General features: G+C 33.5%; 6 protein-coding genes across 20 annotated transcripts; 3 read left to right on the forward strand and 3 right to left on the reverse strand.

Annotated features, from left to right (window-relative positions):
- Nucleotides 1-112: 112 nt before the first annotated feature.
- LOC117210096 (methylenetetrahydrofolate reductase) lies at nt 113-1,715 on the reverse strand. Its single transcript, XM_033452758.1, has 5 exons — nt 1,305-1,715; nt 1,017-1,234; nt 760-920; nt 363-685; nt 113-284 (listed from the first exon to the last, which is right to left on the reverse strand). The coding sequence occupies exons 1-5, from the start codon at nt 1,505-1,507 to the stop codon at nt 236-238; spliced, it is 954 nt and encodes a 317-aa protein (XP_033308649.1). The 5' UTR covers nt 1,508-1,715; the 3' UTR covers nt 113-235.
- A 126-nt stretch (nt 1,716-1,841) lies between these two features.
- LOC117210101 (phosphatidylinositol N-acetylglucosaminyltransferase subunit P-like) lies at nt 1,842-3,105 on the reverse strand. Of its 4 annotated transcripts, none has more exons than XM_033452765.1 (3): nt 2,968-3,105; nt 2,505-2,633; nt 1,842-2,421 (listed from the first exon to the last, which is right to left on the reverse strand). In XM_033452765.1, the coding sequence occupies exon 3, from the start codon at nt 2,245-2,247 to the stop codon at nt 1,855-1,857; it is 393 nt and encodes a 130-aa protein (XP_033308656.1). In that variant the 5' UTR covers nt 2,248-2,421; nt 2,505-2,633; nt 2,968-3,105; the 3' UTR covers nt 1,842-1,854. The 4 variants fall into 4 exon arrangements, with proteins under 4 accessions (XP_033308656.1, XP_033308653.1, XP_033308654.1 ...); XM_033452762.1 differs by lacking the exon at nt 2,968-3,105 and adding an exon at nt 2,723-2,954; XM_033452763.1 differs by lacking the exon at nt 2,968-3,105 and adding an exon at nt 2,727-2,945.
- LOC117210103 (transcription elongation factor 1 homolog) lies at nt 3,002-3,801 on the forward strand. The gene is made up of 2 exons (XM_033452768.1): nt 3,002-3,226; nt 3,303-3,801. Exons 1-2 carry the CDS (start codon nt 3,111-3,113, stop codon nt 3,433-3,435), a joined length of 249 nt encoding a protein of 82 aa, XP_033308659.1. The 5' UTR covers nt 3,002-3,110; the 3' UTR covers nt 3,436-3,801.
- A 351-nt stretch (nt 3,802-4,152) lies between these two features.
- Nucleotides 4,153-17,377, forward strand: LOC117210081. Of its 12 annotated transcripts, none has more exons than XM_033452712.1 (7): nt 4,153-5,086; nt 5,595-6,145; nt 6,231-11,692; nt 11,758-12,619; nt 12,695-13,069; nt 13,161-14,774; nt 14,849-17,377. In XM_033452712.1, the coding sequence occupies exons 2-7, from the start codon at nt 5,746-5,748 to the stop codon at nt 15,100-15,102; spliced, it is 8,967 nt and encodes a 2,988-aa protein (XP_033308603.1). In that variant the 5' UTR covers nt 4,153-5,086; nt 5,595-5,745; the 3' UTR covers nt 15,103-17,377. The 12 variants fall into 12 exon arrangements, with proteins under 12 accessions (XP_033308603.1, XP_033308616.1, XP_033308607.1 ...); XM_033452725.1 differs by having other exon boundaries at nt 12,698-13,069; XM_033452716.1 differs by having other exon boundaries at nt 4,153-4,981.
- A 798-nt stretch (nt 17,378-18,175) lies between these two features.
- On the forward strand, nt 18,176-20,978 carry LOC117210198 (glycine--tRNA ligase). The gene is made up of 4 exons (XM_033452973.1): nt 18,176-18,448; nt 18,664-20,344; nt 20,420-20,607; nt 20,717-20,978. The coding sequence occupies exons 1-4, from the start codon at nt 18,206-18,208 to the stop codon at nt 20,828-20,830; spliced, it is 2,226 nt and encodes a 741-aa protein (XP_033308864.1). The 5' UTR covers nt 18,176-18,205; the 3' UTR covers nt 20,831-20,978.
- On the reverse strand, nt 20,897-24,130 carry LOC117210339. The gene is made up of 11 exons (XM_033453280.1): nt 23,964-24,130; nt 23,785-23,883; nt 23,598-23,708; nt 23,420-23,525; nt 23,189-23,283; nt 22,765-22,884; nt 22,296-22,610; nt 21,930-22,093; nt 21,691-21,849; nt 21,235-21,399; nt 20,897-21,169 (listed from the first exon to the last, which is right to left on the reverse strand). The coding sequence occupies exons 1-11, from the start codon at nt 24,128-24,130 to the stop codon at nt 21,021-21,023; spliced, it is 1,650 nt and encodes a 549-aa protein (XP_033309171.1). The 3' UTR covers nt 20,897-21,020.
- Between the last annotated feature and the right edge of the window lie 3,633 nt (nt 24,131-27,763).

Raw genomic sequence — 27,763 nt, forward strand, 5'->3', positions numbered from 1 at the left:
AAATTTTAATAGAGATCCTATGTCATTCGTGTAATAAATTTAATATAATATTTCACTGTTGTTCCAGTATAGAGAGTTTCGAGAATTGGTAATTAATGAGAAATTTGGCGCGTAATATGAATACATTTAAACCGATATATTTGTTAAGATCATATGCAGACTCCCATATTTACTATTATTTATCTTAGTAATAGAATTATTTAGTTGTTTAAACTTCTTCCATTTTCAAGCAAAATTAGTGAAAGATATTAAGTTTATCACATATCTCCAATGATAATGATGGTCTACAATTCATAAATATATAAATAAATATAAATAAGCACATCTTACGTTATATGTTTTCTATTAGAGTGAACAATTACTTATTTAATGTGAAGAAATGGAATCCACAAGCAGTTTTACTTGCAATAATTTTTTTAATAATATTTGTAGCTATTTCTACTGCATAATTGTGTACTTCTTCGTCATTATCTTTTATACATTCCAAAGTATTTAAAATAATTTTAGGTATTTTGATATTACAAATTCTGGCCATTTTTTGGAGACATGTATAATTCAAAATTGGAAAAATACCTGGGATAATTGGAATATTAATTCCGATGTTTTTACAATCACTCACAAATTTAATAAAAATACTTGCTTCAAAGACAATTTGTGTGATAATAAAATTTGCACCAGCATCAACCTTTAAATAAAATTAATGTTAACATATTCGTTTTATATATATAAATAAATAATAAAGTGAAAGAAATTAATTACTTTTTCTTTCAAATAAATCAAATCCATTTCTTTAGACGATGATTCTGGATGCATTTCTGGATAACCAGCAATGCATATACAAAATATATTACCAAATTGATTCCTTATAAAACGTACTAAGTCAATTGCATGTGAAAATTCACTATTTGACTTTGTAGAATCTAAAATTGTTTTACAAAATCCAATTAATATGAAAACTTTCATCTCATAAATAGAGTCTTTTAAACATGAAACATTTTATAACAATTCTCAATTACCACCCCTTAACACAAAAATATTACGTATGCCATGTTCTAATGCTTCCTTTAATATAATTTTTACATCAGTGGAAGTTAAATCTTTAGCTATAAGATGAAGGAGCGTGTTATTTGGGAGTATATTAAATATATCTAAAGACAAATAATCTTTCATATCATTTTTATGCCATGTTAATGCATAAAAAAGTGGATGGTACTTATTCATTTCTGTAAAAAAGCTAGTAACAAAAATTTTTATTTATAGAAACATAGATAGATTAAGCATTATTAAATACATAACATACAAACCTTTGCAAAAGATCCTTACTTATTACAGGCATCATCTCGAAACTACAAAATATAGCATCTGTCTTGATTATATCTTGTAGCTTTTTTCTTAAATCAATCATTTCGCGTTTAGTATCTACAGACCGAAAATGATCTGCAATATTATCACATTCGTCATCAATACATGGATCGTGCACTTTATCTTTCGACACAAATTTTTTCATTTTTTCGGTATGTACATGTAGAAAGTACAGTTAACAACTATATAATTTTTTGCCTCACTCAGTCCATATAAGATTACTGATATCACATTGCTCAATGTATGAAATACATAATCAGTTTAATGTAATGGACCAATTTCCTGTAAGTAATACTAAAGTAATACTAAAGTAATACTAAATAAAAATTTAACATTATAGTTGCAAAATTATTAAACTAAATTTCTCAAAATATTAACTCCCAGAATATATTGTAAAATATTAAAATTTTTTACATTATATTATTTCAAATTTATTTCATAGATTATTACATCTTATTTAACACCTTTAACAAAATATATAAATTTTTAATGTCACTTATTGTTACTTCTTTTTGCTAAATACAACTTCCTACAAACTTCTGTTATTGGAATATCATACATAGAGGGTATACCACCTGGAACAATTTCTTTTTTAGGACGTGAATGTTTATCTGTAATAGTGGTGATATCATTAATATCTGGAGTCATAGATAAGTTTATAGCTGGGTAAATAATAAATGCAAATGTAGCAAGGGCAGTTAAAGCCCAAATTGGTATTGCTACAGCCCAGTATTTAGAAGGCCAATATGTTAGTCCTAAATTATGTAAAATTTGATCTGGTATTAAGGCCCATACCAGGAATAAAAGGAATAGCATATTTGAACCTATGTATAAAGCATATCCATAAACAGATCTTGGTCCATATGGAGCTGGGGTATGTTCCATTTTATATATGTTATGCTATGGAAATAATTTTAACAATGAATATTTACTTAATAATAATTGTAAGTTGGTACAGGTGGACCAAGAAGTAGCATAGTTTCTGTTACTAAAATTAAACTATCAAAAAATGATGTTAATGCCACTCTAACTTTTCGTGCTTCGGTTCCACAAATTAATCTATAAAAAGTATTATAGATTAGTACAATGAAATATGCATATATTTAAGCTTATGCTATTATAATACATATGGGAAAACTTACATTTGTAATAAATTATTATCTAGCGTCAATTTCTTTGTAATACTACCTCTTGAGGGCTCTTTATCAACTATTAGTACTTGATAAGCAATTTCTGCTTCCCTTTTTGATGGGAAAGGTATTGATAAATTTCTGTACAAAATTAAGGTTATTTTTGTAATTACGTGCAATGTTTTACAAATTACATAAGATGTTGTGAAATTACTTATTTTAAAGGATACACACTGAAAGTACTCATTACAGCAATAGCGGTAATTATTATTTAATTCACGTATGTTTCCTATAGTGTAAATTCCTTTATATTTAATTTTTTACATATGATACTTAGTCATTAATTTTATAACTCGTTCTATAATAATTTAATAATTTAATTACTTTGCACGAAATGAGATTATAATTCTCAAATTGGTTATGCGATACATATTCAAAGTTATATAACGTATTTTATATGTATGTATATACAAACCTAGTAATATATAGTAATTTTTCTTGAATCACATGGCGTTATACTCTGTGTTCGGTCATTATACGCAACAGTTTACAACACAAATAGTAGCAAAGCTTAATACAAATTGGTGAATCAGTATAATTTGATACACTTCAAACGTAATGGGCCGAAGAAAAAGTAAAAGGAAGCCACCAAGTAAAAAGAAAGCTATTCAACCGCTAGATACACAATTTAATTGTCCGTTTTGCAATCACGAAAAATCATGTGAGGTTAAGATGTACGCATAATTCATTTATCGACAATTCTTATACTACTTAATTTTCAATTTTACTGATTTCTCTTTTTATTTGTAGGGATAAGTCGAGGAACACAGCTAGAATTACTTGCAGAGTCTGCTTAGAAGACTTTCAAACCACGATCAATTTACTTTCAGAACCTTTAGATGTGTATAATGATTGGATTGATGCGTGTGAAAGTGCAAACTAAATTTTACTATCTTTGCATCAGGTCAATGCTAATAGTATTATTTATTTCTTTTAAATGTAAATTGTCAGCACTTTAGTATAAATGGATATCACATCATGTGCAATGCATAAGCAACAACTTAATGCTATACATATATTCTATGAATCAATGAAAAGACATTTAATTTCGTAAATTTAATATTTCATTGGTTTAAAGTAACAAAACTCGATATATATATCCCATATGTAGTATATTAAGTATTATATCGTATTATTTTTAATTATATATGATATTTGTATAATCATATATATATATATATATATATGAGCTTCTTGTACTTAATAATTAAGGATATGAATGTTTACATTAAAAATGACAAAAATATTATATGACTGCTATAACCTACGAATATTTATATGAAAAGAAGACACGTAATGTTTTTACTGTATGTTTATATTATAAAAATTAAGAAGTTGTAAGGTAATGACAATGTGAATAAAATAGTCTTTGCTATAACTTTTTATGAGTATTAATGAGTTTAAACTAAATCATTCATTAAATTTGAATATACTGAAATTACTTAAATGTATTTGATTTAAATATGCTGTCATTAAAGTTACTGAATAGTATTTCTTATAAGCATGAAAATCTGAATAATAAAAAAAATACAAGGCTAATCACATTAATGTTTTTATGTAGTTAGATGAATATTTTTTTGGTGACAATTATTCGAAGTATAAAGTTTATTGTTTATTAAAAGGATTAGTGAAATGTAAGAGAATGAGGAAAAAACTAAACGTGAAATAAAGTTGCGATGTCGTTCCCTCGCAAATATGCAGCGGATGTGTCTCATAGCGCAGTCAAGATGGCGTTCCACCGAGTGGAATATACTTGTTAGAAAAAGTGTGTGAAAAAAAAATGCCGCGGAAAGCTTGAGAGCGACGCGTGCGAGCTTAAGTGAAGTTTCGGTCGCAGAGTGAATCCTCGTGGCTTCACTATGCATTCTAGATGAAAATAACTCAAATGACGGGGTTGAAACGATGCGTACATTAACCCAAGTGACAAGGCTTGTTCGCTGATCTTCGGACATTGCGGAGAACCGTAATCGTCGAGCGGCGAACAACGACGCTATGGCGTCCATCGGACGTGTGTATGTGTGTGTCATTATTTTTAATCCGCAATTAACAGCTAATTAAGCAGTCGTAACTGCGGATCACAAGTAGAATTCGATGCGTGTGAGATTCGTGTTGACGCCGGTTGCTAAACGACGCGACTTCCTAGTATTAATCGTCCGAACCGAATCGGTTCAACCAAAAACAAACATTCTGGGCTGCTTTCATTTTCCCTGTTTGACAGCTCCTAATCCAAATTACGTGGAACATTATGAATATCTTACTTCGATTTCCTCAGTTACGTTGTCACAGACTAAATTGTGCTTCCGCTATGATCTTCTCATTAAAGAGTATCGTCCAAATCGTTGCTGTTAGAGTTTATACGTAAGCTCGAGAATGTGACTAAACTGATTTTTTCAACAAGTGTGTTTAATTCTAAGTGTTTATAATACAATGTATGGTTTATATACCGTTTTGAAACATTTTGTTTTTAAGTGTTTATAAGGGAATTTCAATAATATGTAACACATACAATCTTCCATGTAAACATTTCTCTAAATGTAAAATTATAATTATCAATTTCTGTCCTAATGTTTAGATATTTTAATCTTAATATTAATTGAATGTGTTTATTTGTGTCGCTTTGTATACAACAAAGTGAATATTGTTTTATATATTTCACTTTTGTATGAAATACAACTGTATTACTGCATAGCTGTATTATTTGAAACACAATTGTATGTGATATAGCAATGTATTCCATAAATATGCAATGAACTATTATTTACTTTTAATTATTATATACTGTGTTTTAACGTTGAGAATTTAATAAATTGTCAAATCTAATTTATATTAAACGCATATGAAGTGCAATATTTTTGTTTTGTGTCGTGTACTTTGTGTTTCTAATGTTAGTCTTTAGTTTTTCTTATTTACATGTTAATTTGTGTAAATTTAGTTAGAACTGCTTTTATTGTTATAGTTTATTTTATAAGTGATTTATAAATGTAACAGATCATTATCGTTTTATGAAAATGAACTTATGAAGGAATACATTTCTTATTGCAGGCATAAAAGAAAATAAAATTATGGATAAATAATGTAAGTGATATGACAACTTATTTGGTAGTGTGATGCAGGAATGAAAGTGACAAGACATTCCATGATTTCACATAAAATTTTAGTAAAATATATTGTGACTTAATGGACTTTACACATCATGTCAAATAGTTTGGACAGTTTTTTAACACGTATTGGGGATGTCACTATAGAACGCGTGACTCCTCGCCCAGGCCCTAAGCCTAATGAAACAATAATGTCGAATGAAACTGTAACAAACACAAACATGAATAATGTAGAGCCTCAAACAGGAAATGATGAAAGTTCAGAGGAATCTAGCGGTGAAACATCTGATGGAGAACATGACAAGAAAAATGATACATTGCAGTCAGAAGAAATAGAAGAAATACGTTCAGAAGGATCAGGGGACGACATGGATTTAGATGAGACAATTGATTCACAAATTGGTGTACGAGCAGAATCAGAAAGGCAACATCATTCTCAAGCTGAAGAGGATGATGAAGAACCAGTTAATATATTGGATACTTTGCCATTAGAAGGTTTGTATGATACTATGGATTTTACATTTGTAATTTTTTTGAACTCTAATATTATAGTATTAATAATCCTTAAATTCTTTAAAAGGAGCCCCAATAGAGGGTCAGGAAGTGTCTGAAGCAGACTTACTTGGAAAACCAATTTCAAAAGATACAGATGATGAAGGAAGCATAGGACATGAAAATGACAAACATGAAGGTCATGTCATGGAGGAGGAAGGAACAGAGAGTAATAAGAGGCATGCTGATTCAGAACATTCTGATACAGCTAAGAAGAAGCAGAAAAAAGATGATGGAACTGAAGGATCTGCGTCAGAATGTGAAACAAAAGCAGAAAAGAAATTAGCAAACATGAGAAGAAATATTCGAGAAGTTATGGATGAAACTCAACTTGATGAAGCTACTTTGTCAGCTCAGCGGCAAGAGATGGAACGTCTTCGAAGGGTACAAGAACAACAAAGACTAATTCGTGAAGTTCAACGACATATGGCAATAACTAGACAAAATATGAAAGCAAAAACAAGAGTAATTAGTCTTTTACAAGGAAAACAAAATCAAGCAGGTACTACTATTTCACAATCATCTCCATCTGGACCAGTTCGTTTGCCAAACACGGTGCTCCTTAAAGTAAATTCTGGATCTGGCACTGGATCTCAGACTACTTCTGGTATACAAACAAATCAAATACAAAGAAGATCGGTAGAAGGCTCCCGATGGCAAAAAGGTAGAGGTATTTACCAAGGAGCACAAACATCAATTTCGCGAATTGCAAATCGACCTAGTGGTCCCAATATGTTACAACAAAGAATTCGAATGATGACTCCTTCTGTTAGCATATCTCCTGTAGTTCCTAAAAAGGAACCTATGGATAGATCTGAATATTACTCAGATTCTGAAATCTCAGATATAGAAGCTGAAGAAACTTTACGTGAGAAACAAATACATGCTGCTAAAAAGATATCAACTGGGCCAAAGTCTCAAAAAACAGCTAAAGGCAAAGATGTAGTTACAATATCTAGCTCTAGCGAAAGTTCAGATGATGATTGTATAGTTTTAAGTGACCCAAGTGGTGAAGAAGAAACAGACAACGAAGATGATCCATCCAATTCTGGCATGCATACTAATGATAGATATAACATTCCAGATGAACATGGTAGAGTGTTAATAAATGTCGGTCATCCTGAAACAGAACCTAATGTATTTTTAGCTCCACAGGTAGCTCGTATTATTAAACCTCATCAGATTGGTGGTATTCGTTTTCTTTATGATAATATTGTTGAAAGTATTGAAAGATTCAAAACTAGTTCTGGTTTTGGTTGTATCCTTGCTCACAGTATGGGTTTAGGAAAAACACTTCAAGTTGCTAGTTTTTGCGATATTTTTTTTCGTTGTACCACTTCTAAAACAGTCCTCTGTATTATGCCCATTAATACACTGCAAAATTGGTTAGCAGAATTTAATATGTGGTTACCATATGAGGATCCTAATGCTCCGGAAAAGTATGGTAAAAGTTCTGGTATTAAATCAGAATCTGTTATTGAGCTTAAACAAGAAGTTAAGGATGAAAGCGGGAATCAAAGTGACATGTCAAATATGTCAAGTATGTCAAATATTTCAAGGCCTATTAGCACAGAATCAGCTCATCGTTTTGGACAAGAAAATACGTCCCAACCTATGAATATTATGCCAGAAAATCCGTATATTCATCCAGGATATGAAACTCACAATATGATGCCTGGTTATGTACAAGATAATATGTTGAATAAAAATATATCAAATTCGCAAGTACACATAAATGAAAATTATCACGGAGATATTTCACAAAATGCATTGTATAATACAAATCCTAATCCAATGTCTACTTTTGAATCAATAAAATCAGAAGTAAATTGTCATGGCATGCAACAAAGGTCAAACATGTCAGATACAAAATTTGGTATGGAAAATCAGAATTCTAATAATATATATCCTGGTTTAGAGAATCGGCCACAAGCTCCTATATATCCAGGTATTGAAACTCGAAATCCTAGCACTTTGTATCATGGTGTAGATAGTCATCACTCTGGGTCCATATATCCTAATTTTGACAATTCTACTAATACTTTCTCTAATTATACAAACCGATCAACTCAAGAATCAGATCAAGAATCAAGAAAAGATTGTTTTAAAAATACTTTATCTTCTATGAATGCAGAAGTTAATGTAAAGAAAGAGCCAGAAGAAATAGTTAAAAAGGAGGAAAGTACTTGTACAACAAAAGAAGAAATATCGAATGAAGAGAAAAAGGAAATTGAGAAAGTTAAAACTCCATTTAGTGTAGATTCGCCTATTGGTATGGAAATGAGACCGCGGCATTTTCGTTTACATATTTTAAATGATTCTCATAAAACTATGACAGCAAGAGCCAAGGTAATTCAAGATTGGCAAGTAGGAGGTGGTGTTTTGTTGATTGGATATGAACTATACAGACAATTGTCTTTAAAAAAGCCAAACAAAGCAAAAAGGAAACGTGGACAACCTTTCAAAGATACTGTTGATGTTGAGGAAGAAGACAAGAACAAAGGATTATTAGATGAAATGCATACAGCTTTAGTTAATCCAGGGCCTGATTTAGTCATATGTGATGAGGGTCATAGAATAAAAAATTCCCATGCTAGCATTAGTATGGCTTTGAAACAAATGCGCACAAAACGTAGAATTGTATTAACTGGTTATCCATTACAAAATAATCTTTTGGAATATTGGTGTATGGTTGATTTTGTAAGACCTAATTATTTGGGAACTAAAAGTGAATTTTGTAATATGTTTGAACGACCAATTCAGAATGGGCAGTGTATTGATTCAACACCACAAGACATACGTTTAATGAGATACCGTGCACATGTGTTACATGCCTTGTTAGAAGGTTTTGTACAAAGAAGATCTCATTCTGTATTGCAAGTTTCCTTACCACGTAAAGAAGAATACATCCTTCTTGTTCGGATGACATCACATCAACGTAAACTATATGATACCTTTATGAATCAAGTAGTTAAAACACGTGCTGTACCTAATCCATTGAAAGCTTTTGCAGTATGCTGTAAAATTTGGAACCATCCTGATATCCTGTATCACTTTCTACGTAAACGACAGGCTAATGAAGAAGATGATTTAGATTTAGAGGAAACAATTGGTGAAAAATCTACTCCAGGAGGTAAACGTTCTAAAGCACGCCAACCAAAAGGGGAATCCAAGAAAGGAAAGAAAACAAATACAACTATAAAAAATAAACCAGCAGCTAGTGTTCAACCTAATTCCTCTTCATCATCTAATACTGATAATGTAGAAAATGATAATTCACATACTACTCCAAAACAAAACAATTATTCTAATTATCCTCCTATGCCAATGAATAATTCAGGGTATTCAAATTCTATATCTCAAAATTCTTATCCTCATGGTTATCAGAATTATAGATCAAGTGATCAAAACACATATTATAGAAATGAAAATAACCATGGAGAATACAATGAATTTTACAATAATCAAGGATCACAAAGATATGGAAATCAATCATTTCAAACATATTCACAAACTCCAGGATATAATGCACCACAAAATTATCCTAATCAATCACAAAATTATATACCAAACAGTGAGCAGTCTACAAATAATCATTCTCAAAGGTATTCAACTGCTACTTCCAATTCAGAATTTCGTTCAGATCAAAATCAAGGGAATAATTATGAAGTATCTGGGATGTTTCCACGTCAATCTTATCCTTATCAAGATCATGGACGTAATTATGGATCAAATATAAATCAAGGATCTAATAATTATTCTCAAGTTCCAAATCAGTCTTCTTTTCAATCGCAAATGCCAAACCAATCTGCAAATATGCCATTACCTGATTATTCTTCATATACACCAAATCAGACTCAAAATTATAATCCTGCAGCAGGGCAAACAAATACCATATATTCACGAAATGAAGGTCAACCATTACAAAATTCTACATTAGGATATGACACAAATCAACAAAGTCAAAATTCATCATCTCAAACACCAACTGCTGCATATCTTGCAAATCAACAAGGGCAGAGTACATCTGGTCAAAATCGTGGCTTTTCACCCAATCAACAGAATCAAAATCTTCCTTTGCAAAGTTCTTCTCATACTTATGGTGGCTCACAGTCACAAAATATTCCAATATCAAATCAACCCCACAATTATCCTACTCAAGTAAATCCAAACCCTTCACCACAAACATCACTCAATTTTAGTCAACAATCTCCGAACACTATGCCACAGAATCAACCTCATCCATATATAACAAATTCATCAAATCAAACATCAATTCCACAAAATCAAATGCGTGGATATTCTACAGCAGCTCAAAATCAGATGAATGTATCACAAAATTCATCTTCGTATCCCACTGGCCAATCAGCTTCAAATCCTACTCAAACACATGGATATGCTCAAGATCAGCAAGGGTCAGTTCCTAGTGCACAAGGTACTATGCATGGATATTCACATCTTGTATCTCCATCAACACCACAAAATCAATCTTATCCACCTAATATGCAAAGCCAAACGGGAACTCCATCAAATGCAAATCATGCCTATGGGTCTAATCATCAAGGTCCAACATCAATACCATCAACTCCAACTCATAGGTACAGTTCTTCTCAACAAGGACAGATATCACAATCTCAGAATCAAGCTCTTCCATATTCTCAAAATCAGCAAACACCGAGTTCTATCAATCAAAGTGATCAATTGTATTCCAGACCAGATAATCAACAACAAACTCAAACTTATACACCAACAGCCAACACATCCCATGAATTTTCAACAGATCGTCAAAGTGGTAGTTCCTCTACCAATCCTACAAATAATTATTCAATAAATCAAACGTCGTCTCAGAATACTGTTGTACCAAATTATTCAACAGATGGAGCACATTCAAATCAAGTAAGTCAAATGAAGAGTTCAGAGGATCCTTATTGGCAAAGAAATTATTCTCAACCATTTCAATCTGATCAATGTAATGATCCTTATTATCGGGATGTAAATCCTAATGTGAATCGATATCAAAGTAATTACTTTCCGTCACAAAATTATCAAAATCAGTCTTATGATTATAGTAATAATCATAATTCGGATATTAATACGCGCTCAGAGGATTCGAAGTCCCAGCAAACCACTACTCACATTCAAAGCTCAGGATCTTCAGAGAAGAACAAAAATAATAAGGAAATGACATCAAGTGTTGGTGTGCAAAGTCAACCAATTCATCAAAATAGTTCAAGTTCTACAAGTTCAGGTTATGGTTCTGAATCAAATTGTCAGACTTCAGTATCTAGATCTGTACAAAATCTTAATTCATTGCATAGTCCCCGTCTAAATCAAAATGATTTAGTGAAAGAAGATGAAAAAGAAAAAGAAGACTTATTAGATAAAGATAAAGAAGAGAAGTCAGATGATGAAATTCTTACAAAAGATGAAGAAAAGGATTGTAAAAGTTCTCCAGGAGGAAAAGAAGACCCTGGTATTCCATATGATTGGGTAAATATAAAAAGCATGAAAATAATGCTTATTAAATTATAACTAATTAAACTTTGTATTTGCAGGCAACAGAATTAATGAAGGGCTATGTACCAGGATTAATGGATGCTTCTGCAAAAATGACAATTTTCTTTTGTATTTTGGAAGAAGCAATTAAACTTGGTGACCGCGTTTTAGCATTTTCTCAATCGTTATTTACATTGAATCTCATTGAAGATTTTTTAGCTAGAAATAGTTTGAAGTATCCTGATGGGCAAACAGATGCTTGGATTAAAAATGTAAATTATTATCGTCTCGATGGCAGTACTAGCGCCTTAGAAAGAGAAAAACTTATTAATGAATTTAATAATAATCCAAAAATTCATCTTTTTCTTGTTTCAACGCGTGCTGGTTCTCTTGGTATTAATCTTGTTGGCGCTAACCGTGCCATTGTATTCGATGCTTCTTGGAATCCTTGTCATGATACACAGGCTGTTTGTAGAGTGTATAGATATGGACAACAGAAACCTTGTTTTGTTTACCGTTTGGTCACTGACAATTGTTTAGAAAGAAAAATATATGACAGACAAATTAGTAAGCAAGGAATGGCAGATCGTGTGGTTGATCAATGCAATCCAGATGCTCATCTTTCATTAAAAGAAGCAACTACATTGTCTTGGGATTGGGAAGAAGATAGTCAAGTACAAGATTTTTCTCAAACGAAAGATAGTTATTCTGATGAAGTGATGCATCGTGTATTAGAACGCCATTCTTCTTTATTAACGAAACAGCCTTTCCACCATGAAAGTCTTTTAGTTGATAGAAAAGATAAGAAACTTAGTCAAGCAGAAAAGCGACTAGCTCGTCGTGGTTACGAACTTGAAAAAATGGCAGCCAACTGTTCCAGGCCCAGTTATAATTATGTTCCTGGAAATACTGCAACACGGGGTACGATTAATTCTAAAATTCAGATGTGTAAAATATGCATATTTACATCGGGTTTCTTATACTAAGTTATTGCAGCAGGTGGATTACAAATTCGAGCAATTCGAGGTGGTGATAGTAGTACTACTTCTAAACCAGTTGCCTCAGTTAGACCAATGCAGCAACGTGGTGCTGAAGGTATAGGTTCGCGTAGTGTAACAGGAAGTCGGTGGATACCAGCGGAAGTATGGCAAAGGCAGGGAATGAGTGCACAAGAAATGACATTACCTTTAGATGTTGTTATTCCCACCAATTCACCCGATAAGGGAAGTATTGTATTGAAAGCTGGTCAACGAGTAATGGTACTGAAAAGTCCCAAAGGCATTTATATGCAATTAGAATCTGGTAAAATTATTGCTATTCGAACGGCTCTTAAACTAAATCAACAAAAGCGAGAAGAAGAACCTAAGAAAGGTATATTAATAATTAAATGATTTCATTAAAATAGTTGTCCTGTCCTTTTTAATTTTTGAAATTTATATTATTTATATTGAAATATTTATAGGTGTATCGTCAATGGCACAAAGGAATTCAAAACCAGAAGTCGGATTTCCATTGAGAAATAATTCAGCTATTTCTATCATACCGAAATCTTCTTCAAGTAATCAAGCAAGTGGTCGTTCGATTAATAAACCAGGAAACGGGCCTAATTATAGGCCATTTGCTGACAAAGAAACTTTAAAGAGACCAAAACCTGTCGTTACTGCAACTGCCAAACCTTATTTGAGTCAAGTTAATTTAACCAATCAAGTTTCTCTATCAAGGTTACCAAAAATAAAGCAGGAACCGGTAGATCATTCCACACTAGGTGAAAATTCAAACTCCTCAGATGGACAAGTTAGAACTGAACAAAGAGTGGAAGAAGTCAGATTAGAGGATGTGGTTGCGGAAGTAAGTTCGAATACAGATTATAATCCTAATCATAATCGTGTAACCAGTTCAGATACCGATATTGCTTTACAAAAGTCATCTGAAGAAAATAGTCAAGTATATACTTCGGATTCTGTAACTGCACAAAGTGTTCAAACACAACACGATCAAACAGAAACGGAATTGACATCAAAAATTGATAAACAGTGTTCTCCTTCAATTGAAAAGGAGATCATAAAAACAACAGATACATTAACAAATTACGGGCATGCTTTTCAAACTCAACAAGAAAAAAGAGATGCGTCCAATGATGAAATTATAATTGAAGATCCATCGCCGATACCACCTCAAATACAGTCGCAAGTACCATCACAAATGCAATCTCAAATGCCATTACAAGTATCTCCGCAAGTACAGTCACAAGTATTACCTCAGATACCACCACAGTTACCAACACAAATACCACCCCAAGTACCTTCCCAGTTATCATCGCAAGGACCATCACAAATACCTCAAGCATCACCGCAAGTTGCACCACAAGTTGCACCACAAGTTGCAACACAACCAACATCATCTGGCTCATTACCGCCATTGTTAACGCAACAATCAACATCATCGACTATGCAAGTACCAGCGACACCTACATTACGAGCTACGGAAGTTCCTAAAGGTATAACAGATTCAACTATTGGTTCTTCTGCTACATCCATATGTACTGGAACAAATACTATAACATCTCCAAAAACAGCGGAACCAAGTATGCGTGAAACTTGTATACAAAGTGAACCTCTTAATGTTCCACAAGGTTATCCTTATGCTCAGTATCCACGATATTACGATTATAATGATCCTCGATCTCGATCGTTGTCCACTCCTTATGGTACATATTTCCCTGGTGTTCCACCTCATGCAGCAAATCCTAGATTACCAATGGATACCTCTAAGAGTCAACCAGATGTAGGAAAACCTATAGAAGAGAGGGCAATGATGAATGTGCCTCCTGCATATTCGCAAGTATCTAATACTACTGCCAAAACATCAGCCAACACTATAGAAACGAAAGGTGCAGAAGCGATGGTAACTACAACGGTGGCGACTACTCCTACTAGAGATGAAACGCACATACCCACTGCGTTTAGTCATCCTACGAGTAGTCGTTATCCTGGACCTTATCCACCGGGACCGTATGATCCATATTCACAGCATTATCCTCCAGCGCCCGGTTCATCAGCAACTTATCCACCAGGTGGTAAGTTGAAATTTTGCTATTTTCGCATGTATTTATTTATGAAAGGAATATATGTTGAAACTAAATTTTTAAAGTAGCTGCCCCTGGATATCCAGCATACGGTGGCCCGAGTTACAACACGGAATATGCTCGTATGTATACAGCGTTTCATGGTCCTCCTCCACCAGCAGATCCTTATATACACAGAGGTTATGCACCCCCTTCTTCACATCCACCTAATTATTATCCTCCATTTCCTCATCCACCACCGCCTTATCCGAATTATTCATTTTTGTCACCATATCCAAATCCCAATATGCCCAGCGAGCCACAGCCACCTGCTCAGTAGGACACTTAAGTGGTATTATGATAAATGATTAGTTTAATAATTTCATAAAATGTCGCATATTGCGAAAGTTCAAAGGCTGTCGCGATTCAGAAGCTTAATAGACTGAAGCTGTAAAACGCATTGATGTAAATATTTAGTCACAAGTATTGTATTAAGATAATAAATTTACGCAGCTACTTTTTAAAGTGCTGTGTTTATGTCGAGGAAGATGAGATAATCTCAATTAACTTTGAACTGTGCAATTTGTTGAAATGTTCAAAATATTTAGCCTTGACTGTCATGCCGTTTTACGATGCGTCTATTCGACTAAGTAATATCTGGTTATGAGTACAAATAATTTCTCAATTTGATATTCCATAGTCTCAAGGAAGCGTCTGTGTTTTTTCTAGCATATTGACATATATCATTATTATGATTTTATGAATTTATTGAGAATTTATTAAGAAATAAGGAAATATTTTCAACATAGGGAGCATCCTTGTTATCTATTTTTTATTTCCTAATTTTTATTTTGAATGAAATGCTAGGAATATTGAATGAGAAATAATTTTGTACATTCTAAACGAGTAATATAAAGAAGAAAGGAATGCTGTACACTATCATTTAGCTTTGTGCATAAATGCTACATTGATCACACTTTTATATTCTGCACTGAAAAATGCAAGGAATTCATTTTGATTAAATGCAATACTCAGAAAAGTATAAATTGTAAGAGTAAACTCATATTCATAAAACTTATATGCCAGCATTCCATCTTCCATTTTATATATTTTAGTTTTTCGTTTTAGTTAATTTGTGGAGAGTGATGGATATTTACATATTATTTATAAAATGATATTATTTAAAAACCTATTTAAAAACTTATTAATATCTTTTTGATAGTAATATATTTATATGTGTAATCTTAGAATTTAATACTTTTAATATTTCGACGAAACTATTATATACATCATACATAATAATGATATTTTTTATTATATATTATTACATTATTCATCACTTCTCCCTAAAAATATATTATAGGCTGCGCATCGTTATTTCGGTTTCCGTCATTTCAATAATTAATCTCTAAACGATAAAATTAGGCTTCATTTATACCACATGCTCTGAATCTATGTATCACCTCTGACTTTTTACATACATTATACGTACAGTATTCACTTGGAACATTTAGCAGCCAGTATACAGTTTACAGCGTCCTTAGCAAGTTGTATATGACTATGTATTACTATTAAACGTTACAATTTCTGAAATAGATAATCTCATAGTAGAATGTAGGATTGTTGTTAACTAGAATGTCTTACAGTTCATGACTGTTTTGGAATATGAATAAAAGAAGAATAGGGAGAGCCATGATTCTCAGAAGCGACTTCTCAAGCTCGGAACTGTGATATTTTGTCATATTCTCGTGTAACATTTTTGCTTGTATATTTTTATTTGAAATCAAAGTTCAACTTTGATTCTTGCATAAAATTGGTAGAAACGAATAATGATCGCGGATGTCGGAATACTGAATTAAAATTGTGCATTTATGTTAACGTAAGTTAATTCAAAGTATAAACACGAGATTTTTAATCAATTTTCCAAAGGGGATATAAAGCCGTATGCATGTTTATCATGGTGCTCCCTCTAAATACTATAGGTGAATTATTATAGAAAATAAACATTCATGCTGAATACTATTAGTATGTATTTCTCATTGAATCTGTCACCTGATTGCTACGCGAGAAATACATTGGGATCTTACATGTTAGTACGTACGTGTTGTGGTTGTACGTTTTCTAGGTTTTAAGTGTACAGGATTGACATGACGCGAATATTAACGTGAGATGTATTTTTGCAAACAAGCGACAGAATCTATTGCAAATACATACGAGATTATATGTACGAAAGATGAAACAATTATTTTGTCTCTGTTATAGCTTCTTTGCCATTTACATACTTGTAAATACCCATTATTTACATTTCATACTTTATTTATTACTATACATTATCCATTATTATCGCTTTTTTGATGTCAGAGTATTGCTCTTATGTAAAATAAATTGTTTACACTGATCAAGATTGTTTTTGATTGTAGTATTGTTATGCAAAGAAATTGAAGCATATATATTATATATATATATATATATATAATATATATATACTATATATATATAATTGTTTGTACGTTTCCCTTTGCGTCTCTGACCAACTGTTTGACTTGAAATTAACACATGCATGTAGATGCGTAGGATAAAAATCTTAATACATACTTATATGTCAAAAAGGTTAAGGTTGTAATTAAGGAATTAATTTACCTATAAAAGTTTTAATATCCTTGTGGTAACACGAACAAAACTTTCTTGATTACATACTTTTCTCTATGCATATTATGTGATTTAATGTGTCACACATAAGCTGGGTTTATTGAAAAGTTATAATTAATAATTCATTTTGTAGGAGAAAATCTGATATTTTTTTTTATAAATCATTTTCTCTGATTGTAATTTTTCTATAAACCATGCTACAGTGTACAAAGAAAATAAAATCGTTCGAAATTAAGAAAAATAATTTTTTTGTAACAAGTAAGTTAGTTTGATAACACTACACTAATTTAACAAAAAAAAAAAAAACAATAAACTTATATTTGCGTACGCGCGTCATATTGTGTATTTTTTATTTTTTTCATTCTATACAATGTTATTTGTTTTGAAATATATTCTTTATGAAAAAATATAAAAATATCGTTATAGATAAAAAATGTTTTTTATTTATATTGGCATTACATCTCATAAAAGTATAAAAAGGGATATTATGCAGTATTTAGAAATACATATTAATTATTTATAAATTATAAATATATGTATGTAGCTTGTTTGAGTTATAAATAATTTAAAATATTAGAAATATTAAAAAATTATACGTTACTTGATAATAAGTTCTTAAAATTTAATTTTATATATTTTCTTCATTTTGAACATGCTATATAATTTTAAATTTCATCAATTTTACCGCCAACAGTACTGTATTACGTAAAACTAAGATCCGTGGTTATTTGAAGTAGAGGGCATCAATATCGCAATCAAGTGTTTGGAAATTGCTAAAGTGAAAAGAAACGTAAATGCAGTTTGTCTCCTGTAACTTGCAGCATCTTTGTAGAAGAGCTATACGTGACCTATGTGAGCCTAACTCAGTTTATAAACAGATATTTCGGAGATTTACTGTCACCGGTAGGTTGGCCGATTTCAGTAAGTGGGGAACAACAAAAAAGAATCGTAAACTGAAAATACAGATTACACAAGATATGGCAGACCCAAAGATAGAAGAAATATTGTCTCCTCTTCGGGATGGTGTTAAGGAACAGGTAAGTTCCATATGGCTGATATATTGTTATTAACAAAAAACTTAGTTACACATGTAATAGATTTTAATATATTTATATAATGGATATGTAATCTTCATCGCTGTAGAACTTGTAATTGAAAAAAATATATTGTTGATTATGGCATTTTATTTAATGTTAATATCTTTACGTGTTATATGTTAGTATTATAATATCATTATTTTTTATGCTTAAAGGGTGACTATGTGCGAAAACTCAAGTCTAATGGTGCTCCAGAATTGGACATCAAAGTAGCAGTTGCTGAGCTTAAACATAGAAAAAAGTTATTGGAAGAGAAAGAACTATCCTTTTCACAAACAATATTATTTGATAGGGCAAGGATGGAAGATCTTTTAAAACGTAGATTTTTCTTTGACCAATCATTTGCTATTTATGGGGGAATTAGTGGACAATTTGATTTTGGCCCAATGGGTTGTGCATTTAAAACAAATCTACTAAATACATGGAGAAGCTTCTTCATATTAGAAGAACAAATGTTAGAAGTAGATTGTTCTATTTTAACACCAGAACCTGTACTCCAAGCATCTGGACATGTGGAAAGGTTTGCCGACTTAATGGTGAAAGATGTGAAAACTGGAGAATGTTTCAGATTGGATCATTTGATTAAATCACATTTAAAAAAAGTAATTAGTGATAAAAAAATTAATGAAAATGTAAGCAGAGAATGTGAAGATATTATTACTAAATTAGATGGAATGACTAAGGAAAAAATGGCAGAAGTTATGTCCAAATTCAATATAAAGTCCCCTATTACTGGGAATGATCTAACAGAACCAATGGAATTTAATTTGATGTTTGGAACTCAAATTGGTCCTTCTGGGCTTGTGAAAGGGTTTTTAAGACCAGAAACTGCACAAGGTATTTTTGTAAATTTTAAACGACTGCTTAGTTTTAATCAAGACAGGCTGCCATTTGCTGCAGCCCAAATTGGAAATGCATTCCGTAATGAAATTTCTCCTAGATCTGGTTTATTAAGAGTAAGAGAATTTACTATGGCAGAAATAGAATACTTTTATCATCCTGATGAAAGAGATCATCCTAAATTTGATGATATTAAAGATTTAAGTGTACTGTTATATACTGATCTGAATCAAATGGATGGAAAGGGTGCAGAGTATATGACTTTACATCAGGCTGTGTCACATGAAATTATAAAGAATGAAACCTTAGCATATTTTATGGGTAGAATTTATTTATTTTTAATTAAAGTTGGAATTGATCCAAAAAGATTGCGTTTCCGTCAACACATGCAAAATGAAATGGCTCATTATGCATGTGATTGTTGGGATGCAGAATGTTTAACTTCTTATGGTTGGATAGAATGTGTTGGTTGTGCAGATCGTTCTTGTTATGATCTCGAGCAACATGCACGAGCTACTGGAGTAAAATTAGTAGCAGAAAGAAAATTGCCAGTACCAGCAACTGTTGAAAAGCTTGAAATAGTACCAAATAAAGTTATTATTGGAAAAACCTTCAAAAAAGATAGTAAATTCGTGTTAGAGACTTTGGAAAATTTAGCCACAAGTAATGTTCGTGCTATGGAAAGTGAGCTTAACTTACATGGACAAATTGAAATATCACTTCCAGATGATAGCACAGTATTCATTACAAAAGATATGATCGAAATAAAAAGATATAAAAAGACTATACATGTAGAAGAAGTGATTCCATATGTAATTGAACCATCTTTTGGTATTGGTCGTATTATGTATGCAATTTTTGAACACAACTTTAAAGTTAGAGAAGGAGATGAGAAACGAACTTATTTCAGTTTGCCACCAATCGTAGCTCCTTTAAAGTGTTCAGTGTTACCACTCAGTGGCAACAATGAATTTGTACCATTTGTGAAACAACTATGTATGTATTCTAACTTTTCAAAATATGATATATTTTAGAAAAAATACTTACTTAAGCGTTATTTTCCACATACAGCTCAGAATCTCACTAAAGTAGACGTTTCGCATAAAGTCGATGATTCTTCTGGTAGTATCGGACGTAGATACGCACGGACAGATGAAATTGCAATACCATTTGGCATCACCATAGATTTTGATACTTTGAAAGTACCTCATACTGCTACACTCCGTGAAAGAGACAGCATGGGACAAGTTAGAATAAATGTGAGTAGGCATTTTATAGTTTTTAAAATACAAATAGAAATACATATACAATACAAATACAAATAGAAATACAAAGTCTACAAAAATTAAGTTATTGTTCGAATTACAGTTGGACGAGATTCCAGATATAGTAAGAGATCTATCTAATGGTAAACTTACATGGTCCGAAGTTGAAGAAAAATATCCCAAATTCGAACAACAAGAAACAACGGAAACAAAATAATATATATTAAAGGACTAGCTTATTTGCTATAATAATAATTACTATAATAGTAATTTCTATTTTGCATTTATAATGTGCATATTATAGACGTTAACGTGTATGTTATTTTGCACAAATAATTATATAAATGTCATTAATGAAACAGAAATTTCGATTTTTGTGACTTTGATTAAGAATATATGAATTTTGATCAACAACAATAAAACTCGATATTAAATTCAACACCCATTCTATCAAAATCGCATTTGAAACAAGCCATCATACACCTTATGCTCTTTATCCATTTCTCTTTATCTAAACCATTAACATCTTGAAGTTGCATATTAACACGATAAACATCTGAAAAACAAAGACTGATAGACACCGATATATATTAATTTATATTATGTATCTAAAATAATTACTGCAATGACCAGATCGTATTTGACAGCACATAGCACAAAGTGTTTTCAATGTTCGAATTTCGCCGATATATTCAAAAACACGAAGTGATGGTAAGTAAATAAAGAGTCGTCTTAGTTGATCATCCAAATTCTGTCGATTGTGCCATAATTGCAGGGATAAATATACTACATAATAGTAATAACGGTTATCTAACGTATAATAATTATTAAATTATAGAAACATGAAAAGTAATTCAAATACATATAGTATAATTGATATCGATAATCGAAATATCACTTATCGATAAAGAGAGTTAGTACCACGAACTATTCGTAGACGGCGTACAATGATTCGCGCTCCAAATTTTAGTTGCGGTTTACGAATTGAAATAGCGATGATAAAAGTGATTTAAAACGATAAAAAAATAAAAAATGTTTAATTATTTTAAGTATAAATAATTTCATTATTTCGATTACCTAGAGTATCCGAATACCATGTGCAAAGTGTTTTAATCGTGCAATCGAGATACCATGGCTGTCGAAATTTCAAATCGATACTCGTTGATAGTGCAAAAGTATGGATTCGAGTATGTTTTGTAAAAAATTTCTTATGGACATCATATCGTGGTATTCCTACTAAAAATACAAAAAAATATATGTATTTATGTACGTCTAATTTTTGATATGTTATTAATCATTATGAAATTCTGTCATACTAATAGCATATTGTACTTTCAGTACTGGTGCCCAAAAATGTGCTGCTCTCCAAGCGCTGTCCGGTATTACGACTTTTTCAATATCATATTCATCTTCTGCTTTTTGTATAATTTCTTCTTCTGAACACAATAATTGTAACCAGTGCCAATTTGTTCCAAGTTTCCTACGATTGAATCTTAAGGTAAGTGCATGTTTTTTTAATGACATCATTAGTTACACGTAATATTATATTTACATGTTTTAACAAACGATTCGTAACTATTACAATAGATGACGTAGGCAAGATGAATAAATTATTTTTAACTGTTAGAGTGCTATCGCGACGATTAAAATAATAGAAGGGATTAAGTAGTGAATCTAATTACTTGGCCAAACTGACGAGTAGATCTCCCGTGGGTGTCGCTATGTACGCGTAGTTTACAGATAAAGTGGTGAGAAACTCCAAGCAGCCGATGGCGCGAAACCAGTCGCATATCTTGATTTCTTTGTTCGTATAAAATCTTGATTGTTCGTGATGACCAGGATCCACCGTGAGGCCTACCATTTTCTCGAACGCGTGCCAACAATATACGTGTCTCATTGTTTTACGGGAGTTGTATAATGCCAATAGTAGCCGTACACCTTCGTCTGGCGTTAACGACAAACCTTCCAGACAAATAGATTCTAGTCTAATCTGTTTACTACAATGTATGATATACATATAGACTAAGTTTTAGTTTTGTCGTATTTTACAATTTTGTGTACATGTTGTTTTGCAATAACACGACGCAATTGAAAAACGCAATTAAATTTAAAATTTATATGATTACCGTTATATATAGTATATCGACTTACTAGAGGAGTCGTTCTAGACGAGTTATCAAATTCTTCCGGCCAATTCGATCAAACGTTTGTAGTCGAATCAATTCTGCCCAAACGCTCATACCCCTCTTGCTTTTTTGGCTATACAGAAGTCTATAGCATCGAAAACATATTTTTGAATCAGGGATATTCGATAATTCTATATACTGTATTCTTTGTTTTATCATTATACTTTGCTTGAAGCGCGAGATAATTGAGTTTTTAGTAACATCGAATTGCAATAATAATTTACTATTATCGATGGTTTACTTTATAATTCATGAAGCTTAGATTTATTGTATATGAATAGTAGAAAAAGAAGTAATTTACTCTTCAAATCCAACCGCATCGATTATACAAGATCAAAGATTACATAAACGATATAATCGGTTTGATCAAATCACTATAAGATTCTTACTTGGCCAATGTAACGAGCAGAGCGTGATTCACTTGTTTCTGGTAGGGATGTGAGTTTTTCATCGCGGTTGAGTACAAATGCCAGTAGAAACGGCCCTGGGCATAATAACTTTTTAATTACCAGCCACCGCACGTTCTCACCGACCGACATTCGTAATTGAGTTCTAGCCGTTCGGGTTAATTGAGTTCTCGGCTTTTGAATTCGCCGGGTTTCCTCCGGTGATATACGTACCTCCCTCGAGGGCAGAGGCAAATTCAACGCCGCCCTTGGAAACGCGGCCCTCTCGCAGTGCACCATCATTTCCCAGTGTCTGCGAGACTCGTTCGTGTATCGCGTTCTGTGAACCATATTGTCTAATTTTTTTCATTTTCTCGTTCTTTGCGTTTCTTTATCGCGATGGGAATATTACCTGGAAAGTTGTTCAAGCAGTTCTTTGACCAGAGGATCTGATTTTTCTGGCATGTTGTAACACGCTGAGAGCGGCCTCCAGATCGATGCGGATGATTCTTTCGTATCGTAGCTTTTTTACGATGAAAAATTAAAAATATTGAATCTGTAGCAAGCGTTAACTTTTGAATATTAGTTAAGCACGTTACATCGAATTGTCCTCCTGTTCATTGGAAAGTGAATTGGATTCGGTCGATGCATTGTGACAAGTCGACGATAAGTTGTTTTGACAAACAGAGATATTATCCCTGTTGAAATAAGAATTCGTGACACACTCTATCCATTAAGATGCATTACGTATTTTGTTATATTATTAGGATAATATTACCTCATACACGACTTCTCTGTGCTTTGAGAATCTATATTTGATTTGTCTGGTAGATCGCAACAGATCGAATGGTTTGCACAAATATGATTCGTTATATGGGTCTCCGATTTTTCTAATTCGCTGCAACGCAATACGTATCTTCGACATATTGCTGTAGTCAAAGACATTTTTCTGAAAAGAAAAGAAAAGCTAAGAAATTTCGTATAAAAAAGGTTAAATTATTACATTTCCATGTCCAAATGACGCATAACGATTTGCAAATGTTTTATTTTAAGTATGAAATAAGTGAACGTCTATTTTACATATTACGCAAATATAACAATTTTCCTTTTCAATGTCATTATCATCAACGCCCTTTCCATCTGATAATAGCATTTGCTTCAATGATTAATCAAAGGGAAATTTTAAGAAATTTTAATAAGCCATGGAAAAAAATACATTAACGTTGCTGTGTTGTTAATCGAATCTCGCATAGATAGATAGAGCGATACAATGAAGAAACGTACACATTCATTGATTTTTGGCAGAGGTATAGAAACATGGAGGCGATGATAGCAGTTTTTTGTTCGTCATCGAAATGATATCCATTCGATCGAGTATCGGGCAAAGCGCAGGTATTATTAGGAAAGCTTAGAGCGAAAGACGGAAATAAATTTCTTGCCTCTTTCAGCACAAAGAATTTCTATTTGGGTGACCGTTGCTGGCGCATGCATTGTTTTAAGGTATTTTACGATACAGAGAAGGACTATGGAATAGAGAAAGAGAGACAAGAAAGAAAAAGCGAGACATTTACAAGGACTGAACTCGAACCACGAGTTCGTGGGTGCGGTTCCAATTATCCACAGTGGCTCTCAGAAAGGAAAAAGGACCAGTGGAGCCCCTAGGCCGCAAAAAGGGTGGGGTCCTCTTACCGTTCCGTTTTCTTCCTCTTTCTTCATTCAACCCTCCCGGAGAACGTGTCGAATCGATTCTCCTCGACTCGTTTGCAAGCCGTCCAGCGAGTGACATACCGGATACGTGGTTGCCGTGCATTATCATTTTTTATTCCCACGGAGAATATTTCGTGTACTTTTGACCAATCTCGTTTCGAAGAACTTATCCATTTTATTAAGATGAAACAAAAGGTACATGATGACGAAAACGGCAGGGGGATAAGATCTACGTCGTTCATAGCTCTTTCGACGCTTGAATCTGTGTTAAAACAACATCGTTCTATTTTTCTCCTCTTAACACATATTCACGTTCATCGTCATGTCGATGATGGTTCTGCTGGCTGTTGTTCGGAAGGGTCCATTGGGAATTGTCTCGTTTCTTCTCTTTTTATCTGCTAGGCAGCTATTTCTTGCTCGAGGCTCATTCAACTGCGATCCATTGAGTTGCAACAACTTGCATTCTATTTCTCGTTGGTACGAAACTATTTTCCGGTTACAACGGTCCCGAAAATAGTTCGACCAAGAAGAAAATCGTCTGTTTGCATCGTTGTAGGTCTGCGTTGTCGTTATTACTGTTAAACGTGTTCGGTTAAAATCGAACGTGAGATTCCTGTTTTCGTTGACTTAGAGGGTGCAGCTACCTGCGTAGGTGCACGAAGCATTCTCCGATGGTAGGCTATCCGTTTGAAAAAATTACATCGGTCCCTTGACCGATTTTTGTCCTTCGCGGAATAGCTGGAACACGTAACCCTGGAAACTGTGAATTATATGCGAAACAGAAATTCGAAATCGCGTGCTACACCATTTAAATATTAACTAGTAAATTGGAGTTGACCAGTTTGAATGTAATCATCTTAATATCAATTTATTAGTATTTATCTACGTCTTTATCGATAAAGATATAAAAATTAATTACCTCTGCGATGAAACGAGGAACACTGTAAAATACGGGACAGGTATACAGGGGTACATGTAAATGGTATTTTCGTCCATATCTATGAACAACGTTATCAGCAAACGAACGTTTCATGTGTTGCAAGCTGATAAGTTTAATCGGAGCAAAACGACGCGCGGCTCCAAACTTACGAATGAATAGTATCTATGCATCGGTAGTTAGCGTAACATCATGGCGCGATTACGAGTAACGCGCTACGAACTCGATGTTTAATCCTTTCCAGGGGAGGGAACGGTGTGAAAAAAAAATCAATCGCGTTATCTGTTGCGCACGGCGGTTTGCAATTAAAAGTCTCTTCCTAGATGCAGCTTCATGAAAAGACGCATTAACTGTTCCCTTGGTTTACCGGGGCACCCTGTACGATAGTAAAGCGTACGATAACGACCAAGTAAATTGTATCGCGAACGTTTTACGCTTTCATTTGCATAAATATTCGTCGGTGTTCGCGATCTTATATGACTTTGAGAACTACGATGCCCGTTACCGACGTACGCAGCGTCCGCTCCAACAGAATTTATTCGGTGCAACGCACTTTTGTTTTTTCCCTGCAAGAATCCCATATTGCGTCATCACGTTTGCGCCCCGAGACTTTGTGTAGGATTTTACGACTGGGCGAGGTGTTCTAAAGTTGCTCTATCCGGTTTTATCCCATGTAAAAAACTATTAAACATCCCAGCTCATTAAGTGCATTCGCTTGTAGAAGGTTATCAAATAAATTGCCGATAAGATGATGCAGGTAATTAATGACGGTATGCCCATTATAAATTGTAACGCTGATATAATTCTTAACGTTTCCGTGAATGTAACCGCCCGTCGTCTCCTCGTGATTCCAGGCATATTTCCGAACACATGTACCTACGCGTCAAATCGCGTTACTTTCTATTCGCATTCGTCTCTGTTTCGCATTCGAATCTCCGAAGCGTTTTGGAGCGCACCGCTGCGTAAATGGCAAGTGCCTTTAGAGATTTCCGAATTAATCGAGATCAACGTTTACAAGATTCCTCGAACACTAACAGAAGTCTAAGTTACCGCATGGCCAAGTTCCGTGTCCTTAACGAACGCTACACATTCTTGAAATTTTATCGTATGGTTGAAGATCTTGTCGACCATCTCGCGACAGCTTCTCCATCGTTTTCGTTTGTTTTTTCTTACCGTGAAACCGCGTGTTCCGTTCCAAGCAGGACTCGGGAAGGGTGCGGATTTATAGGCTTTAATTAAACGCTATTCATTAGGCTTGGTAGCCGAAAATGGCTCGAACGTCCCCGAAAAGCACCGATTAGGTAGCCAGAATCGCATTAGACCACACAAGTAGATGCAACGTTTCGTCAGCTGGTCGACGTGGTAATTTTATATGAATTTCTGCGGATGCGATTTTATCAAAAATCATTCCGTCTTCTTAATACATCGTGTTGCGAACCTGTTCGATGTTGACCAAGAAAAATCCTCTTAACCATCGTTATCTAATTTTAGACCGGTGATTTTTTACTAAGACGCATTATCGTTTCGCTATTCCAGCTGGCTAAAAGGGGTTGCCTTTATAACTTCTCAAAAACCGAGCTCGATGAAGCGGTCTGATTAGGCGACTTGATTTATCTTCTTCGTCGAGCAGATATAGCTAGTGGCCTTCGCTTTCGGTCTCTTTCTCGGGCATGCAATCTCGTTAAAATTTATTCATGATTCGGTACCGCGAACGCATCCTTAGTAAGACCCCACCGGGGACTGGTCGGACTGGTCGCGGTCCAAATATTCGTTGAGACGGCCTATTTTCCGCGTAATGTGATAGGGGCTTAATACCACTCTCGAACCGGTCGCGAGCTTTGATTTATCGATCGGCGGTATCGACTTTGTTATGCCCCGGCTAATCCCCCGAGTTCACGTTCCTCCGTGCGTCTGCAGCGGAGGGTTGTGCAGGC

Source organism: Bombus bifarius, unplaced genomic scaffold (assembly GCF_011952205.1).
Source record: "Bombus bifarius isolate JDL3187 unplaced genomic scaffold, Bbif_JDL3187 scf7180000008199, whole genome shotgun sequence".
Lineage (NCBI taxonomy): Eukaryota > Metazoa > Arthropoda > Insecta > Hymenoptera > Apidae > Bombus > Bombus bifarius.